The sequence below is a fragment of the Schistocerca gregaria genome, chromosome 3 (assembly GCF_023897955.1).
Source record: "Schistocerca gregaria isolate iqSchGreg1 chromosome 3, iqSchGreg1.2, whole genome shotgun sequence".
Lineage (NCBI taxonomy): Eukaryota > Metazoa > Arthropoda > Insecta > Orthoptera > Acrididae > Schistocerca > Schistocerca gregaria.
In genome coordinates this window covers 914,264,883-914,284,362 of record NC_064922.1, presented here as the reverse complement: position 1 = coordinate 914,284,362, position 19,480 = coordinate 914,264,883, and the positions used below count along the sequence as shown (strand labels likewise).

The following is a 19,480-nucleotide window of genomic DNA, read 5'->3' as shown; positions in this document are numbered from 1 at the left end:
AAGATGTCTCCCGCAGTCGGAGAAGAAACGCTGGGAATTGAGACAAAATTCATCAACCGACCACGGCATAACAGACTGATTCTACAAATATTTAGTGTGGCTTTATTTTGCGGTATTGTTCACCTTGTCTCTTTAGAGACTTAAACAAAACGTTAAAATACCGAGCTATTGCATATTCAATAATAACAAAAGATTCTAACTGCAACAAGTACTTTTATGCATTTGGTCATGAAATTATTTTGATTTACAAGGAATACTTACAGTGTATCAATTAGTTTAAAGCTAAGTAATATTGTTATGAATGGATTTTTAGGCACCCACTTTCCCCCCATTTTGAACTGAAGCCCGTTATATTTTCCATAGACCCACATTTTTAATTAGAGATATTGAAGTAAATTTTTTGTAGTAAAGGTGTAGATGTATAGATACACAAAAATTAGGGTTAGAAGACACGAAACTGGAGTTTTTAGAAGATTACATTTCACGATTCGAACATTCTGGCATCCTAAGGACAAAATTTTTTTAATAGTGATATTTCCTACAATATATAAGTATGAAAGGGAAAAGAAGGGAAACGAGAGCTTTCAAATCATGCATATCAATCGTGAAACAAATGATAATTTTATGAGCTTACAATTTTATGAAGTATAAACTTTTCAATATTTATTTAAATTGTCTTTTATTACTAAGTTCGGTGATTCTTCACTACACAGATGTGAATGTAGTACAATGCGGTGGAAGGATTATAACAGAAATGTAAACTGAACAAAAAAATGTAAACTGTGCATTTAATGTCTATTCTAAACCTAAGAATCCCGCAGATATCGAGCAACTGGCTGATATCAAAACTTTAGAAACAAAATGTAGTGCTACTCACAAAATATTTGACAAAAGAATATCTATATACGCTGCGTGCCACAAAAGACAGTGAAGTTTCTAGAAAGGGAGGGTCAAACGAAATGAAACTTCACCAGTTGTGATGGAATGTGATGTTATTTTAGGGATTACAAAATCGAGTCAAATATACAAATAACTTGGCAGTATGAGCCCATTTGTTAGGGTCACGTTAAAAGCCCTTTGTCCAGGATGCATGAACTGATTCGGGTGGGAAGGGGCTCATAAAGCCATTTTCCATTTCCGAAAAATCTTATAACATAATAATCGCGAATAATGTACAATGAAGAATAAAATGCAACAAATTTTTTGTTGAATTTATTTTTCATAAGAAAGTATGATTTATCTCAGTATTAGAATTGCCTAATTGTGTTCTACAAGAGTTTATTGGATACGGAACCCTGTGCATTGAATTATAATTTGTTGTCTTGGTGGTTGTGGCGTTTGTTGAACAAATTTCTTTATTGTAACGAGTACGATACAAGTGATTACATTAGAAGCTTCATTATCAAATCAACGAACATATGTAGTTTTTGTCTTGAATTCTGTGCTTTGAGACTTCTTTACACTTGTTAGTGTTGTTCGTCGGTGATGAGGATTTCCAAAGAGGCTTAAGCCCCGAAACTGGCCATCGACAAAAACCGTTGCCATGTTTGATAGATTGTAAAACTTCATGAATCGATTGGCTTGTGTCTTGGAGTATAGGAGGAATAGTAGAATGACTTGTGACTCCAAAAAACAAATTGCGTAGTCTAACAAAAGGTGAAACGAAAATGATGCTAATACTAAGGGGCTGTAATTTTGTCCTAGTTCATCAATAGAATTTTGGAACACGTATTATGTTCGAGTATAATGACTTTTCTGGAGACTAGAAATCTACTCTGTAGGAATCAGCATGGGTTTCGAAAAAGACGGTCGTGTGAAATCCAGCTCGCGCTATTCGTCCACGAGACTCAGAGGGCCATAGACACGGGTGCACAGGTAGATGCCGTGTTTCTTGACTTCCGCAAGGCGTTCGATACAGTTCCCCACAGTCGTTTAATGAACAAAGTAAGAGGATATGGACTATCAGACCAATTGTGTGATTGGATTGAAGAGTTCCTAGATAACAGAACGCAGCATGTCATTCTCAATGGAGAGAAGTCATCCGAAGTAAGAGTGATTTCAGGTGTGCCGCAGGGGAGTGTCATAGGACCGTTGCTATTCACAATATACATAAATGACCTGGTGGATGACATCGGAAGTTCACTGAGGCTTTTTGCAGATGGCGCTGTGGTGTATCGAGAGGTTGTAACAATGGAAAATTATACTAAAATGCAGGAGGATCTGTAGCGAATTGACGCATGATGCAGGGAATGGCAACTGAATCTCAATGTAGACAAGTGTAATGTGCAGCGAATACATAGAAAGATAGACCCCTTATCATTTAGCTACAAAATATCAGGTCAGCAACTGGAAGCAGTTAATTCCATAAATTATCTGGGAGTACGCATTAGGAGTGATTTAAAATGGAATGATCATATAAAGCTGATCGTCGGTAAAGCAGATGCCAGACTGAGATTCATTGGAAGAATCCTAAGGAAATGCTATCCGAAAACAAAGGAAGTAGGTTACAGTACGCTTGTTCGCCCACTGCTTGAATACTGCTCAGCAGTGTGGGATCCGTGCCAGATAGGGTTGATAGAAGAAATAGAGAAGATCCAACGGAGAGCAGCGCGCTTCATTACAGGATAATTTAGTAATCGCGAAAGCGTTACGGAGATGATAGATAAACTCCAGTGGAAGACTGTGCAGGAGAGACGCTCAGTAGCTCGGTACAGGCTTTTGTTAAAGTTTCGAGAACATACCTTCACCAAAGACTCAAGCAGTATATTGCTCCCTTTTACGTATATCTCGCGAAGAGGCCATGAGGATAAAGTCAGAGAGATTAGAGCCCACACAGAACCATACCGACAATCCTTTCCGCGAACAATACGAGACTGAAATAGAAGGGAGAACCGATAGAGGTAGTCAGGATACCCTCCGCCACACAGCGTCAGGTGGCTTGCGGAGTATGGCTGTAGATGTAGATGTAGATGCGCGATTGCTTTTCCATATCGTACTGATTCTTCACGCTGTGACATAGCTTCATCAATGTCGATAGCTCAATAGCACGAGACGAGCAGTTCACTGCACATGTGTGTGTGTGTGTGTGTGTGTGTGTGTGTGTGTGTGTGTGTGTATGTGTGTCTGCGTCTGTGCGCAACTTCATGAAAAACTTTCTCCTACCATTTATCCTATCGTACGGGATGTGCTCTTTTCATTGAGTGCCAAATTTATTTTAATTACCAGATTAGAAGGATCTGCAGAGTTACTTTTTTAATCGAAATTTTATGTTGTTCACAAACTGCAACACCTCCTTAGCATTTCACGCTAAGTTATGCCGTAGAACCATGATCCTTTCCTAATGTACTTCTGACCTACAAGCAACTGGAGGCCAAGGTTTTTGCCAATCACGCCGTTCGCTTAGTTGTGATGATATTTTCTTGGAAAATTTCATCTCCTAACAGATACTTCTTTAAATCCAATCGAGATGTGAAATACTACTTTAAACTGATGTAGTTTTAACAATTTTTTAGTGTCACGTAGTATTTTATTTTATTTCCATTTCCTGTTTCAAGCTCTGAGGGATTGAATTTTCAAAAAACAATGGAACACGTATTTCCAGCAGAGGAGCCAAACACAAATTGTCATATATTTAGATTTGAAAATGATTTCACAATGAAATAATTTCATAAAACATGGCCTATTTTACTTCATTAGGTGGTTGAAATTCCAAAAGCATTCCAACAAATATTTTTTTAAACTCCTAACCGAGGAATCAAATACCAGTTTTGATAGATTTACTTTTAAAGCTGTTTTAGTAGTTCTTAGTAATGATTTATCTTCCGTAAAACTTGCACCCACTGTTTTACCCCCTCAGTACATGATTTCCAAAAATGCTCACGCACACATTTTGTTTTTGTTTTCTTACTGAAAAAACAAATACCAATTTTCGTAGTTCCAGCTCCAAAATTGTATCGATTGAGACATTTTTTCAGAAAAGTTTTGATCTTCTATTTCACCCCCTTATGAGCGGATTTTCGAATAACCCTTTTTCAACGATGCCTAAAGCATAAGAGACACACCTTCTCCAAATTTCAAGTTTCTGCCTTTAGCGGTTTGGTCTTGGCGATGATGAATCAGTGAATCAGCCTGGTCCCATTTCACCCCCTTAGGGATTGACTTTTCAAAAACAATGAAACACATGTTTTTAGTTTCTAACGTAGAAGCCAATAACAACTTCCAAAGATTTAGTTTTAAAAATGATTTTACAATGAAACATTTATAAATCATTTCAATGCCTATTTCACATCTTTAAAAGTTGAATTTCGAAAAACTGTGAAATGCGTATATTTTCTATTTCTAATAGAGAAGCCAAATACAAAGATCTTAGATTTAGCTTCAAATATACTCAGATAATGAAATACTTCCATAAAAACTTTCATCCCCTATTCACCCCCATAAGTGTTGAAATCCCGAAGACAGTGAAACTCGTACTTTTTAATTTTTAACCAAGAAGCCAAATTCAGATTTTCATACTTTAAGCTTTAAAAATGCTTTTATAACGAAATACTTTTATAAAGCATTTCATCCACTATTTCATCAACCTCTTAGGGGTTAAATTTCGAAAAATGCTGAAACAGGTATTTATTTCTGACCGAGAAAGCAAATAGCAAGTTTCTTAGATCTGACTTCAAGATTGCCTTAATAGCAACATTTTCGGAAAAAAGCGTTCATCCCCTATTTCATGCACTTAAGGGTGAACTATCGAAAAATCCCTTCTTAAACGAGGCCAGCCTTATAAGCAGAAGGTCTTCTGCAAATTTCAAGTTTCTGTGCTTAATGGTTCGGGCTGCGATGATGCGTGAGTGAATGAGTCAGTCAGTCTGGACATTGCCTTTTATATACAAACGTCCGTCCCATCGCCACAGCTGCCAGTTAATCTGAGGGAGGGAAGTTATGTGCACCATTTGTCTTTGAAGCGTATGAACTTTCTTCTGTGTATTATCGTATTTTTACTCTTTGTATATTGAGATTTCTGGCGCTGAGACTGGGATTCGGCCCAGCATTTACAGAAAGGAGCTTCGTAAAGTACCTGAAGCCTTACTACTATTCAATGTATCGGAGTGGATAACAGAGCGTGCAGTGTTTCTATGTTCGTCTTACAGTCAAGCGAAATTAACTTTGGAAAAAACACACCAGTATGTCAAGTAACAAGAGATATTCGTGACAGTCTTTAGCTCTATATGTACATTAATTTCCTACACTGTACTATGATGTCGTATCACACACAGTCACTGAATTATTGTAGCATTTACTCCCTTTACGATTCTATGTGATGTTAAAAATTAGTGCTTACACATATTTGTTTTCTCATTTCATGTAGCTGGCACAGCTAATCATATTTTTTGTGTTGAATAAAACTTCTACACTCAAGTTCGCATTTAAAATAATATAACAATTAATATAATAGAAAAGGTAAGCTCAGCTTCTGTGACATATGTTACAATCGCTTAATTGCTTACGCTACAGTACAGTATAATCAGTGACATGTAACCTTTTTACATTTCCTTGAGGAATGCTACTCATCTCCTATCAGCACAGTATGATGCATTCAGCCTATCAAGCCCAAGTCTCTCTACGTATACCATATGGACGGAAATTAGGAAGCGTCTGTGTGATACAGAATGGACTTTTGCAAAGTCCAGTATCCGGAAATACAGTTGATTACATATGTGTGTAGGAGGACAGTGAATTTGCGCACCATACGATTAAGTCATAGGAATCGCATTTGTGTGAAGCACAGATCATATCCCCAGCAATTATTCAGGTTTACTCTGCTTTCTGCATCCATGGTCCGTCTGCCGTCGATGCATTCGCAGTAGTGTCTGTGAACTCTGAGCTGGATTAAGTGGTGACTGGGGCCCTCTCCCCGATGCAGCGATGGTCCGTGGAGAACAAAGTAATCATAGCCCCACAGAGAACTACGCTTATACTCCTAAAAGGTCAATTTTCATTCTGCAGTTAAATATCGTATCCGTTACCAGACAGTCACACGATACATTAGCAAAAAAACCACACAACATTGTGCACAAAACTGCCGTCGCGTCAACAGCTAACTACAAGCTACCGCTGCGCGCATTGAGGACCAATCACGATGCCATTTTCACGTCCATAATAGGCTATGCAGCAAGTTCTCCCGCGGGAGGTGGTTCAGTGATTAGCATACTGGAATAGCAGTAGCGAGGACGACGGTTCGAACCCGAGCCCGGCCATCCTGATTTGGGTTTTCCGTGACTTCCCAAAAGCGCTTCAGGCAAATGTCGGGATAGCTCCTTTGAAAGGGTATGGCGAACTTTCTTCCCCATTCTTCAATAATCTGATGGGACCGATGACCTCGCTGTTTGGTCCCCTCTAATCAGTCAACCAAACAGCAAGTGTCTGGCCGTCCAGACTGCAGTGCGTGTAAAACAGGCGGAGGCAAATCACTCAAAAGAGCACAGAGGGGTGTGCTACTCAGACTCACTGTGGCTTTTGGTAAAATGCCAACCGATTCTCCACTGGTGATCCTCGGAATATCCCGGTAGACATTACGGTAAGATGTAGTGCAACCTCCTTCTGTTTACGTAAGGGGAATTTAACAAAAACACAACAAATCTCAGAGCAGACCAAAGAATAACAAATCCTGAACTGCAAAGTGGGTACACGGCAGAGCGACTGAGCAACAATAAAATCGGCCTAAGAATTAAGCCTCTTAACCTTAGTGAGGGCACGGTACATTAGGTAAAGGGACATTGCTTATATCCAGATCACCTCTACAGATTCAACAAGTAAGACAATAATATCTGCCAATGTTGTCTTAAGGAAAAATCCGACCACATTATCTTTAATTGTGACGACTCTAACGGAACTAGGGAACCAACCCAGATCAAACAACCAATAAGTGAACTTTTAAAATAATGATGGATAATACTAGAAAATACCGCAGACATGAAAAAAAAAATTTACGAAATTACAGTCCCTCATACCATCAACGTACAAATGTGAATGTTAATAACGAAGTGCCACCAGCGTTGTTGTGAACGCGAGTGCTGCGTTTCGGGATCACCCGGAGTGCCATATGAGACCCACGTCGACGTAACGTGAAGTTCGGCATCGGCGCCTGTGACGAAGAGTGGTGCGTCGGAGCTACCTGCATAACACGTGAAGTGACAATTCAGTGCCGCAAACAGTAACAAATTTATAAGGCTATAGTACTCATCCTAAATGTCAGTCTCTGCCCGTTTTCCTCTTGCAATGAAGCACCAAAGAAATTGGTATGGGCATGCATATTAAAATACGGAGATACGTAAACTGGCAGAATACGGCGCTGCGGTCGACAAAGTCTACATAAGACAACAAGTATCTTGCGCAGTTGTTACATCGGTTACTGCTCCTAAAATGGCAGGTAACCGGGTTTTAAGTGAGTTTGAACGTGGTATTATAGTGGGCGCACGAGCGATAGAACGCAGCATCTCCGAGGTAGCCATGAAATGGGGATTTTACCGTTCGACCATTTCACGAGTGTACCGTCAATATCAGAAATCCGGTAAATTTGAAATCTCCCACATCGCTGAAGCCGGAAAATGTTCCTGCAAGAACGGGACCTACGACGATTGAAGAGAATCTTTCAACGTGACAGAAGTGCAACCCTTCCGCAAACTGCTGCAGATTTCAATGCTGAGTCATCATTCAACGAAATATCATCGATAACGGCTTTAGGATTCCAAGCCCCACTCGTGTACTCTTAATGACTGCTCGACATGAAACTTTACACCTTGCCTGGGCCGGTCAAGACCAAGATGGACTGTTGATGAGTGGAAACATGCTGTCTGGTCGGACGAATCTTGTTCCAAATTGCATCGCGGAGATGGACGTGTGCCGCTATACAGACAACCTCATGAATCTATGGAACCTGCAAGTCGACAGGAAACTGTTCAAGCTGGTGGAGGCTCTGTAATAGTGTGGGGCGTGTGCTGTTGGGTGATATGGGACCCCTGATACGTCGAGATACGACTCTGACAGGTGACTTACGTACATAAGTATCCTGCCTGATTACCTTCAACCATCATTCATGCCCATTGTGTAGTCCGACGGACTTGGCAATTGCAGCAGGTCAATGTGACACATCACACGCCCAGAATTTCACAGAGTGGGTCTAGGAACACTCTTCTGAGTTTAAACACTTCCGCTGGCCACCAGACTTCCCAGACATGAACGTTATTGAGCATATCTGGGATGCTTTGCAAAGTGCTGTTTAGAAGAGATCTCCACCCCCTCGTACTCTTACCGATTTATGGACAGCTCTGTAGGTTTCACGATGTCAATTCCGTCCAATACTATTTCAGACATTAGTCAAGTCCACCCCACGTCGTGTTGTGGCACTTCTGTGCAATCGCGGTAGGCCTACACGATAAAACGCACGTGTAGCATTTTCTTTGGCTCTTCAGTGTATTTAGACCCTAGTGTAAAATGGCGCATACTATTAAATGTTATGTGTGCATTAGTCAGTTTTCTTTTTAAACGTTCATTTTCTCTACTTTTACTCAATACATGTGTGTATGCCATACGTCTAAAAAGTTTCGAGAGTCGTTTTATTAAATAACAGTAAATAACTACATCTATCTCCAGCCAGAGCATGTGCTCAGTGTAACGTCCCTGGCGTCGACGGGGTGTTAAACTCTAATATTTCACCCTGTTGACAAGTATGCTTGAAATTTCATTCTTCCAATAAAGAGTGAAACGGCTAAAGATGAATCAACGTATTGTACAGCTACCATAAGTGACAAATACTGAAGTGAAATAAACTATTAAATAAAATATAAGGATGTTGTAATCCCTTCTTACATACATTTTTATTATTTTTCCGTGTAATATGGTAACGTTAAATTACTTTTCTATAGTTTGAGAGCTCTGTTAATTTCTTCTAACATTAAGAAAGAATTTGGGTTAATTCTTTATTTTTGTTGGTTTGATGACGGACACGCGGTGGATCCCCTAATGGGTGCCTTTTTTCAGCCATTGTCTCTGCGTTGGTAAAGGGAGGTTAGCATTAAAGTTCTTCCTCCAGTTAGAGAGGATTTTGTCCTACTGTTGTATGTAACGTTGCCAATCTGGTTTTGTTTCCTTTTCTGGTTTTGTTTCCTTTTGCTGAGTCTTTACTGTCGTTAGGTTGTTTGCTCAAACAGAATCAGCGAATCATATGCTGTGTTGGGGCAGCAGTTCAGTCAAAAATTCGGCTTCTGGTCCGCATGTCTCGTGCACCGCCAATGACTGCTTCCTACCGGCCTCTCCGCGCCACGCAGGAAGAAGAACGACCTCAGGCTTTAGGAAGACAAGAAATGGACATTTTCAGGCACCTTTCTGGATGAGTATCGTGTGTTGAAAATACCACTAAGTTACACCATTTGCGATGCTGTTTCAGTTACGAATTTGTTTATGTTGATGGTATCAGCACCATTAGCTGCCCCTTTTTGCAATGAATCGTGTGAAGTTAATTTTGAGTATGATATTATGATGAGGAGTCCAGTAATGCCGGTTACAAGCCGTGAACTTGTTCGTTGGGCCATGCTGCACCCTCAGTGCTAATCGTACAAATTAGCGTTAATCTCAAGGTTCACAAGTAGCCCCAACCTTTAATTTATCGGTTACATATAATTTACTTCTCTTCCAAATATTTTCGACTGAATTATTAAGTTAATTTTTAACCTTTGTATCAACGTATTACCCCACATGTGTAGTTTGAGTGTCCATGAAGCTCTTAATCGCTTTCCCTCTTGCTACTTATTCATAATTCATTCCGTTTACCGTAACGACAACGCGTGTGGTAACAGTTGTTAACGTGTGTGCTTTACCTGAGTCAGAAGACGCTGCTATCTCGATTCTCATTGTCCCCCCCCCCCCCCCTCCCTTTCTGCTTAGCTCGATCTTTCATAAACGGTGTGTCCTACATTCTCCAGATTCCTGGAGCTACACTACAGGCCATTAAAATTGCTACACCAAGAAAAAATGCAGACGATAAACAGGTATTCATTGGACAATTACATTATACTAGAACTGACATGTGATTACATTTTCACGCAATATGCGTGCATACAGCCTGAGAAATCAGTACCCTGAACAACCACCTCTGGCCGTAATAACGGCCTTGATACGCCAGGCCATTGAGTCAGACAGAGCTTCGATGGCGTGTTGAGAACGCCTCTGAATTGCTTCGATATCTTGTGTCTTCACATGATGCAGATCCCAATCACTCGACCAGTGCTCAAGAATGGGTTGTACTAGTCTTCTATACGCGGTCTCCTTAACGGATGAAGAACACTTTCCTAAAAGTCTCCCAGTAAGTTTAAGCCGATCATTTGCCCTCCTCATTACCGTACTTATGGGTAAATTCAATTTCATATCATTTTGTAACGTTAAATATAGATATTTAATTGACGTGACAGTGTCACATAGCTCGCTAATAATGCCGAATTCAAACATTACAGTATTTTTCGCTATTCGTCTTCATTAATTTACGTTTTTCTACGTTTTGAGCAAGCTGCCATTGATCACACCATCTAGAAGTATTTTGTTAGCTATCTTGTATCCCCCTCAAGTCACTGAACAACTCCTCCCTGTACAGCACAGTGCCTTCAACGAACAGCCGTAGATTGCTGCTCACCCTATCCGTAATGTATTTATGTGTATGGTGAATAGGAGCGGTTCTATCACACTTCCATGGGGCACTACTGACGATTCTCTTGTCGCTGATGAACACTCGCCATCGAGGACATCGTACTAGGTTCTACACTACAGGCCATTAAAATTGCTACACCAACAAGAAATAAAGATGATAAACGGGTATTCATCGGACAAATATATTATACTAGAATTGACATGTGATTACATTTTCACGCAATTTGGGTGCATAGATCCAGAGAAATCAGTACCCAGAACAACCATCTCAGGTCGTAATAACGGCCTTGATACGCCTGGGCATTGAGTCACAGAGAGCTTGGATGGCTTGTACAGGTATAGCTGCCCATGCAGCTTCAACACGATACCACAGTTCATCAAGACTAGTGACTGGTGTATTGTGACGAGCCAGTTGCTCGGCCACCATTGACCACACGTTTTGAATTGGTGAGAGATCTGGAGAAGGTGCTGGCCAGGGCAGCAGTCGAACATTTTCTGTATCCAGAAAGGCCCGTGCAGGACCCGCAACATGCGGTCGTGCATTATCCTGCTGAAATGTAGGGTTTCGGAGGGATCGAGTGAAGTGTAGAGCCACGGCTCGTAACACATCTGAAAGGTAACGTCGACTGTTCGAAGAGCCGTCAATGCGAACAAGAGGTGACCGAGACGTGTAACTAATGGCACCCCATACCATCACGCCGGGTGATACGCCAGTATGGCGATGAGGAATACACGCTTCAAATGTGCGTTCACCGCGATGTCGCCAAACACGGATGCGACCATCATGATGCTGTAAACAGAACCTGGATTCATCCAAAAATTGATGTTTTGCCATTCATGCACCCATGTTCGTCGTTGAGTACACCATCGCAGGCGCTCCTGTCTGTGATGCAGCGTCAGGGGTAACCGCAACCATGGTCTCAGAGCTGATAGTCGATTCTGCTGTAAACGTCGTCGAACTGTTCGTGCAGATGGTTGTTGTCTTGCAAACGTCCCCATCTGTTGACTCAGGGATCGAGACGTATCTGCACGATCCGTTACAGCCATGCCGATAAGATGCCTGTTATCTCGACTGCTAGTGATACGAGGCCGTTGGGATCCAGCACGGAGTTCCGTATTACCCTCCTGAACCCACCGATTCCATTTTCTGCTAACAGTCATTGGATCTCGATCAACGAGAGCAGGAATGTCGCGATACGATAAAACGCAATCGCGATAGGCTATAATCCGACCTTTATCAAAGTCGGAAATGTGATGGTACGCATTTCTCCTCCTTACACGAGGCATCACAACAACGTTTCACCAGGCAACGCCGGTCAACTGCTGTTTGTGTATGAGTAATCGGTTGGAAACTTTCCTCATGTCATCACGTTGTAGGTGTCGCCACCGGCCCCAACGTGTTGTGAATGCTCTGAAAAGCTAATCATTTGCATACCACAACATCTTCTTCCTGTCCGTTAAATTTCGTGTCTGTAGCACGCCATCTTCGTGGTGCAGCAATTTAATGACCAGTAGTGTATTGTCATATTGGTAATGTATGTACAGGGGACAAGGATCTCTCATGTTGTCATTTCCTCGGGTCTTATTGCCGCCATTACTGGCGCCATTTTAACGAATTTGGTACTGCATGTGCAATGTAATCCGTCCAGTCCTCTGTAGAGAAGTATTTATTTTCGAAACATTAATTTGTTAGCCTCTTTTCGTACATTTCTTGTTGTTCCAGTATATGAGTAATACATGTTATAGTGATGCTTATTTCTCTCCCTCTTGAATTGAGAAAATTTACGCACTAATCATCGAGTGGAGCAATCCCAAAAGAAATAACCTCTAACGCCGGTGAAGCCCTAAATGATTTTGTCTTACTTGAATAAACTCCTCGCCGGGACAAACGGAGACCGTTTCCTTCGCGCAAATTCTGTGAATGAAAATTTAATCTTAAATATGGCTTGATTCTCCGTTGTCCGTTGCACGTAAGAGAGAGTGAATAAAACTTACCTTTTTCTCCTTATTTGCAGATTGCGAGAGTTGCCATCTCGCGTCCCTCATACCTACGTTCAATACTGTTACGCGCACTCTTACATGATTCTATCGTATTTCCGTCCCGGAACAACTAGACGTAGGTAGGGAAAAGGGGCTGCGACGTATGTCAAATATCACCAATTAATTTTCAGAGAGAATGAGTTCGTTATAACATCGGAGTATTTTCTACGAGGCTGTTACTTACTAAAAGTGTAGTTGACTATGGCTATTGTTGCATACTGACGGGCTGTTGCCAGGTAACAGCACTCCAATCAGCTACTTCGGCCGTTGTAGGGACCCTGGAAGAAGCAGCATACTGCACTGTACTGGGCAGAACATCAGCAAGCCAGACACCACGTCGTCGCACAGTTACTTTCCAAATACAGCGACGGATGTGAGACCCTAGAAAGGTAAGGATTCAGCCTTTTCCGATATTTTGAGTTAAGCCAGAAGCATGTCTTGGGAAGCATGGCTTCGTTATTGCTATGTTGTCACTCAAAGAGCGTAACAGTATTTATAATACCTTTGTAATAGTTTAACTTCTAATTAAGTGTGTAATTTCAAAGTTCACATGCAAGCCATATACAGGGTGGTAAATTAATAGTGACCGGGTCAAATATCTCACGAAATAAGCATCAAACGAAAAAACTACAAAGAACGAAATTCGCGGAAAGCAGATGGCGCTATGTTTGGCCCGTTATATCGCACTGCCATAGGTCAAACGGATATTAACTGCGTTTTTCTAAATATGAACCCCCATTTTTATTCCATATTCGTGTAGTACGTAAGGAAATATGAATAGTTTATTTGGACCACTTTTTTCGCTTTATGAAAGATGGCGCTGTAATAGTCACAAACGTATAACTACGTGGTATTACGTAAAATTCCGCCAGTGCGGACTGTATTTGCTTCGTGATTCATTACCCATGTTAAAATGGACCGTTTACCAATTGCGTGAAAGGTCGATATCGTGTTGATGTATGGCTATTGAGATCAAAATGCCCAACGGACGTGTGCTATGTATGCTGCTCGGTAACCTAGACGACATCATCCAAATGTCCGGACCGTTCGCCGGATAGTTACGTAATTTAAGGAAACAGGAGGTGTTCAGCCACATGTGAAACGTCAAACACTACCTGGAACAAATGATGATGCCCAAGTAGGTGTTTTAGCTGCTGTCGTGGCTAATCCGCGTATCAGTAGCAGACAAATTGCGCGAGAATCGGGAATCTCAAAAGCGTCGGTGTTGAGAAAGCTACATCAGCATCGATTCCACCAGGACCACATTTCTATGCACCAGGAATTGCATGGCGACGACTTTGATCGTCGTTTACAGTTCTGCCACTGGCCACAAGAGAAATTACGGGATGATGTCAAATTTTTTACACGTGTTCTATTTAGCGATGAAGCGTCATTCACCAACAGCGGTAACGTAAACCGGCATAATATGCAATACTGGGCAACGGAAAATCCACGATAGCTGCGACAAGTGGAACATCAGCGACATTGGCGGGTTAATGTATGGTGCGGCATTATGGGAGGAAGGACAATTGGCCCTCATTTTGTCGATGGCAATCTAAATGGTGCAATGTATACTGATTTCCTACGTAATGTTCTACCGATGATACTACAAGATACTTCAGTGCATGACAGAATGGCGATGTTCTTCCAACACAATGGATGTCCGGCACACAGATCGCGTGCGGTTGTAGCGGTATTGAATAGCATATTTCATGACAGGTGGATTGGTCGTCGAATCACCATATCACGGCCCGCACGTTCACCGGATATGACGTCCCCGGATTTCTTTCTGTGGGGAAGGTCGAAGGATATTTGCTATCGTGATCCACCGACAACGCCTGACAACTTGCGTCAGGGCATTGTCAATGTATGTGCGAACAATACGGAAGGCAAACTACTCGTTGTTGAAAGGAATGTCGTTACACGTATTGCAAATGTATTGAGGTTGACGGACATCATTTTGAGCATTTATTACATTAATGTGGTATTTACAGATAATCACGCTGTAACAGTATGCGTTTTCATAAATGATAAGTTCACAAAGGTACATGTATCACATTGGTACGACCGAAATAAAATGTTCAAACGTATCTACGTTATGTATTTTAATTTAAAAAACCTGACTGTTACCAACTGTTCGTCTAAAATTGTGAGCCATATGTTTGTGACTATTGCAGCGTCATCTGTCACAAAGCGAAAAAGGTGGTCCAACTAAAACATTCATATTTCTTTACGTACTACACGAATATGTAATAAAAATTGGGGTCCCTATTTTAAAAAAAGGCAGTTGATATCCGTTTGACCTATGGCAGCGCCATCTAGCTGGCCAACCATAGCGCCATCTGGTTTCACCCTTCAAGCTAGACAAGTTTCGTTCTTGGTAGTTTTTTTGTTTGATGCTTATTTCGTGAGATATTTGGTCCGGTCACGCTCAATGGACCACCCTGTATATAGTTCGTGTGACAGTCACGGCGCCACATATCGACTAGTTACTCATTTTTGGTTACTGCGAACCGATATCTGGCGCTATGACGGTCGCATGCTCAATGTATATCGCTTGCGAATCAGAGCTTTCCTCATAGGAACGAAGTAAGCATGTTGGCCATGTAAGTCTTCCTTTACCATTTGGAGTCTTTTCATCCGATAATTTCTCTTTGCCTTTTGTCTGCTTCTATTTTCGAAAGCGTGTTTCCATCCGTTTCTGAACGTGACAGACACATTCAGTCTTCATAAAATGCTTTTCACCATAAGGTTGTCTTTCCGCGACTGATCTGAAGGCCTTCGAACCACTATCTCCCTAGTACTCAGTGTAGCACACACCTCTTTCCTGCTGTGAGCGTCTAAACATAGAAACAACTGCCGCAGCCTCCATAGGCCCCCTAGTTCTCTCATAATTCTTATCACAATTTGTTTTATGACTTTCAATTGTTTCATAATCAACTGATTTCCGCAGATGGCAGTATGTAGTTAGCACTTCGATGGCTAAAATGTTACTTGTGTCAACACTAGTGACAGTTGCAACTGCATTTTTAGATGTGTGGCCTCTCTTCTGCCGTGTACCATCAGCTGCCACAGAGAAGTCTGTCGTGATATTTAATTCTATTACTTCTTTAGCAGCGGCTTTCATAGAAGTAAGGGGAACAGGTTTGACACTTTGACCAATTACTTCTGTGTACTTACTTGATCTGGTGGTGGGTTTGACAAGTTCAGCGTCGCACATAATACTTGAGCTGCAGTCAGTCCTTTACCTATGCACCTCATTCCATACAAGAACCCAACATTGCTCTGAAACATGTCGTTCTAGCACTTTTGAGAAGTCCAAGATGACGTAGAGAGCCTGGTAACTTTGCACGGACCAGAAAGTTTGTTAGCTAGTCCAGTCCTTGCAGAAGTGTCCTCAAAGATGCTAATTGGCCCACCTTGCATGATACAGCATCTTGTAAACCTTGTCCTAACACACTCAAATCTAATAAAACATAATCTACGCTGCTTTACATGATGGATACAACAAAGCAAGGTAAATGCTGTCGAGCAAATGACTTCTTTAGCATACTAATCCGTACAATGATTCAGCCAAATGAAGGTAAAACTTACAAAGGTTACTCAATATTCTAAGTTAAAGCAGCATCTAATGTTATAAAACAAGTCTCAAACTAGCTCAAAAAGTCACTATTTATGAACATATATTCAACTTGAGAGTTTAAAAGCTATGATTTACGAAAAAAGAAAAAGATAAATGCAAAATTTGTGATTCAGCCTAAATAATTGAGTAAAAGTCTCGTTTTTTCGGATGTAACTTGTTGCCAATATCCTTTCTGGTAACGTCTCAGTTATTAGAACTACTACCACAAAACAGAATACAAAATGTGCTGTGTCCTCTCTTAGATGTAAGTTGAGACCAAAAAATGGTTCAGATGTCTCCAAGCACTATGGGACTTAACATCTGAGGCCATCAGTCCCCTAGACTTAGAAGTACTTAAACCTAACTTAACCTAAGCACATCACACACATCCATGCTCGAGGTAGGATTCGAACCTGCGACAGTATCAGCAGCGCGGTTCCGGACTGAAGCGCCTTGAACAGCTCGGCCACAGCGGCTGGCATTTGAGAACAGGAGCTTAGTCTATGTTACCTGTTTCTCAGGGACATGGAGGCTTCATGAAAGGCAGCCTAGTGGAACCAGAAGCAGAGACCATACGATCTTCAGTAAATCATCCCCTGTCTTTTTGTAATAACAAACAATGGAAAAGTTAAATCCCACCCCTACTTCTAATGATACAGTGAACGTGTTGTACAGACGCTCAAAATGGTGCTTACGGTTGTGATGAAATATTGGAGTGCTGTAGAGTGAAACATTTTGCGTATTTCTCTTTCAGGTAGAAGACTGAAAAATTAATGAAAAAAGTAATTATTTTGTAATTATCTAAAATTTTATTTCATGTTTCTATGTAATTTATGTAAATGATTTGTAAAAGTCCATCATATCATATTTTTGTATGTGTATATAGGCATGGTTATTTTGTATGTGTAGAATTAAGGAATTTTTTAAAAATCAATTTCATTTAAGAGAGGTCAGCTAGAATAACATAACTTGCTTCTAATATTTAATTTTGTTCAAAAATAAAATTTTTCACAAAAATAAGTAGGGGGTGATGTAGCGAAACGAGCGCTGTATCGTGTGTGAGATAAAGAGTCGAGCGAGAGTGCCGGGCCTTACCCCAGTTCACTGCTAGTAGCGCCACGTCGCCTTAACGCCTCTGTCAGTACGCGAGTATTGCACCTTAATTTAGAATAAAATAAAAAGCTAGTTACTTTTTCAAACTTTGTCAACAAACACTTTAATATAATAATATTTAAACTGTTAATTCATAGATTGATTAGATCACTATTTTTGCTAAATACATCGTTGTAAGAAAAAAATAAGTGGCGCTAAATAATAAAGCTAGGAAGCCAAAAATTGGTCATAATGTGCCGATGTATGTAAAAATTAAGTGCTGCAAGTCTCAAAGTGTGGGGCGGCGGGTAACAATAAATAATAATAGGAGGAAATTGGAATTGTTGTAAACCTTGTCCGATGTCTTTTGCGAGAGCCAGCCAGCAAGCGATGGAGAACATATTAACCGTACCTTCCAGTCTGAAAGTGCACATTCTTGTCCAGACCACTGAAAGAACTGTTTCTGTCCTCAATCAGGACTACGATTATAAATGAAAGTTTTAGAGTTCTAATTGATACATATGTTTGGTTAAGTTTAATACACACAACATGTAACATTCATTATGTTCATATTGCAGTGAATCTCTTTATCCTAAACAGCACTATGAGCAGTTAAGAGGCAACCCCTACAGTAAATTCATACCAATTTTTCTTTCGTGCTGACTACTGATAATCAGAATAAATGCTCGCCATAAAAGTGGAAAATAATTGTTACCACTTGCCACGCGGATTTGTAAATACCACGGGTGCTACACTAACTGTTACTTTAGCGAAATCTAAGCCATCCAGAACGGTGTACTGTCCTCGCGATTTCACTATCTATTATTACTGAAAATAACGTTTTGTAACAGCCTGTCTCTGTCTGACGTCATCCGAGGCAGCGCGCACTCCGGCGTTTGCCTGACGTGGAGCTTACAGTGGCTGGGTGCGAAGTGAAGCGCAGTCTTGCCTCTCGGGCTGTATTTATGTATGTATGCACACGGCAGCAATCTCTAAACGGCCGCTTCGTCACACGCACAGTATTTAATAATGAAGTTACAAATCAATTTAGGATCTTCATAATTTTTGCATGTATATGGTTAAGTTGGTTGAAATCGCAGAAAAAGGTTTAACACGCTTGCATTAAAACCTTGTCTCCTAGAATTTTTAGGACGGAAGTGACAGTAGAGCATTACCTCGGAACAATAATCTTAAGAGACTTTATATTGGTTTTTATTAATGTCGCGGTCCTAAAACAAGTTGTAACTCTATTATTTAACAGGGTTTATCATGTGCTGTAACCAAAAATTTCTAGCATTAATATAACAGATACTTACTCTACTACACTTAGGGACGTTTTAGTTCCAAATTTAGTTTTCATTGAATTACTGGAAAATTATTAGAGGTAGCTTAATGGGGTCTTGTAGTTATTATTTTTAGTTTGCACTCAGTCGCCATTTCCACGTAGAATCTTATTGGACTTCCATCATCCTCTGGTGCTTTGTTCTATTTTAAGCATTTCAGCTATTTCTCAGTGTCACTGACACTATCCTATTTCATTGATCTTTGCAGTGTTAGCAGAATTAAATTGGGAAATACTCCTGGATTGTTGCGTGTAAAGGAAGATTTGAAAACGAAGTTCAGGTTTGCTATCCATAATTGCAGTTCCCGTCTTCTCCATGGGTCTCTGGACACTAATTTTGGTATCAATAACAGCCTTTACATATGACCAATTTTTTGGGTTTTGTTAGAGATTTTTCGATCATATTCTGCTACGTAAGTAGTTGAAGACTTCTTGTATTACCATCTTGACAGACAAACACATTTTATGCGACATCCCCCCGTGTATTCCTCTATGTTTTATTTTGACACTTGTTATTGACTAGGTTCTGTTTTCTTACAAGTTCCCTTGTAGCAACTGTATACTATGAAGATCCTCTCCCACCATGAACTGGTCAAGTCCATGGTCAGCTATTCTTCATCCAACTTCACGTCTACTCGTAAGTGCATCGTCAGACAGTTGACGAATCTTATTCGGCACACCAGTGTCGCAAG

At 40.7% G+C, this 19,480-nt stretch overlaps 1 protein-coding gene across 1 annotated transcript in view; it reads right to left on the bottom strand.

Moving 5' to 3' along the window:
* Nucleotides 1–12,738, bottom strand: part of LOC126355686 (cuticle protein 18.7-like) — a 54,550-nt gene extending 41,812 nt beyond the window's left edge. Inside the window, exon 1 of the mRNA XM_050006051.1 lies at nucleotides 12,688–12,738. Coding sequence (XP_049862008.1) covers nucleotides 12,688–12,738 — 51 coding nt within the window. The remainder of the gene's footprint in view (nucleotides 1–12,687) is intronic.
* Between the last annotated feature and the right edge of the window lie 6,742 nt (nucleotides 12,739–19,480).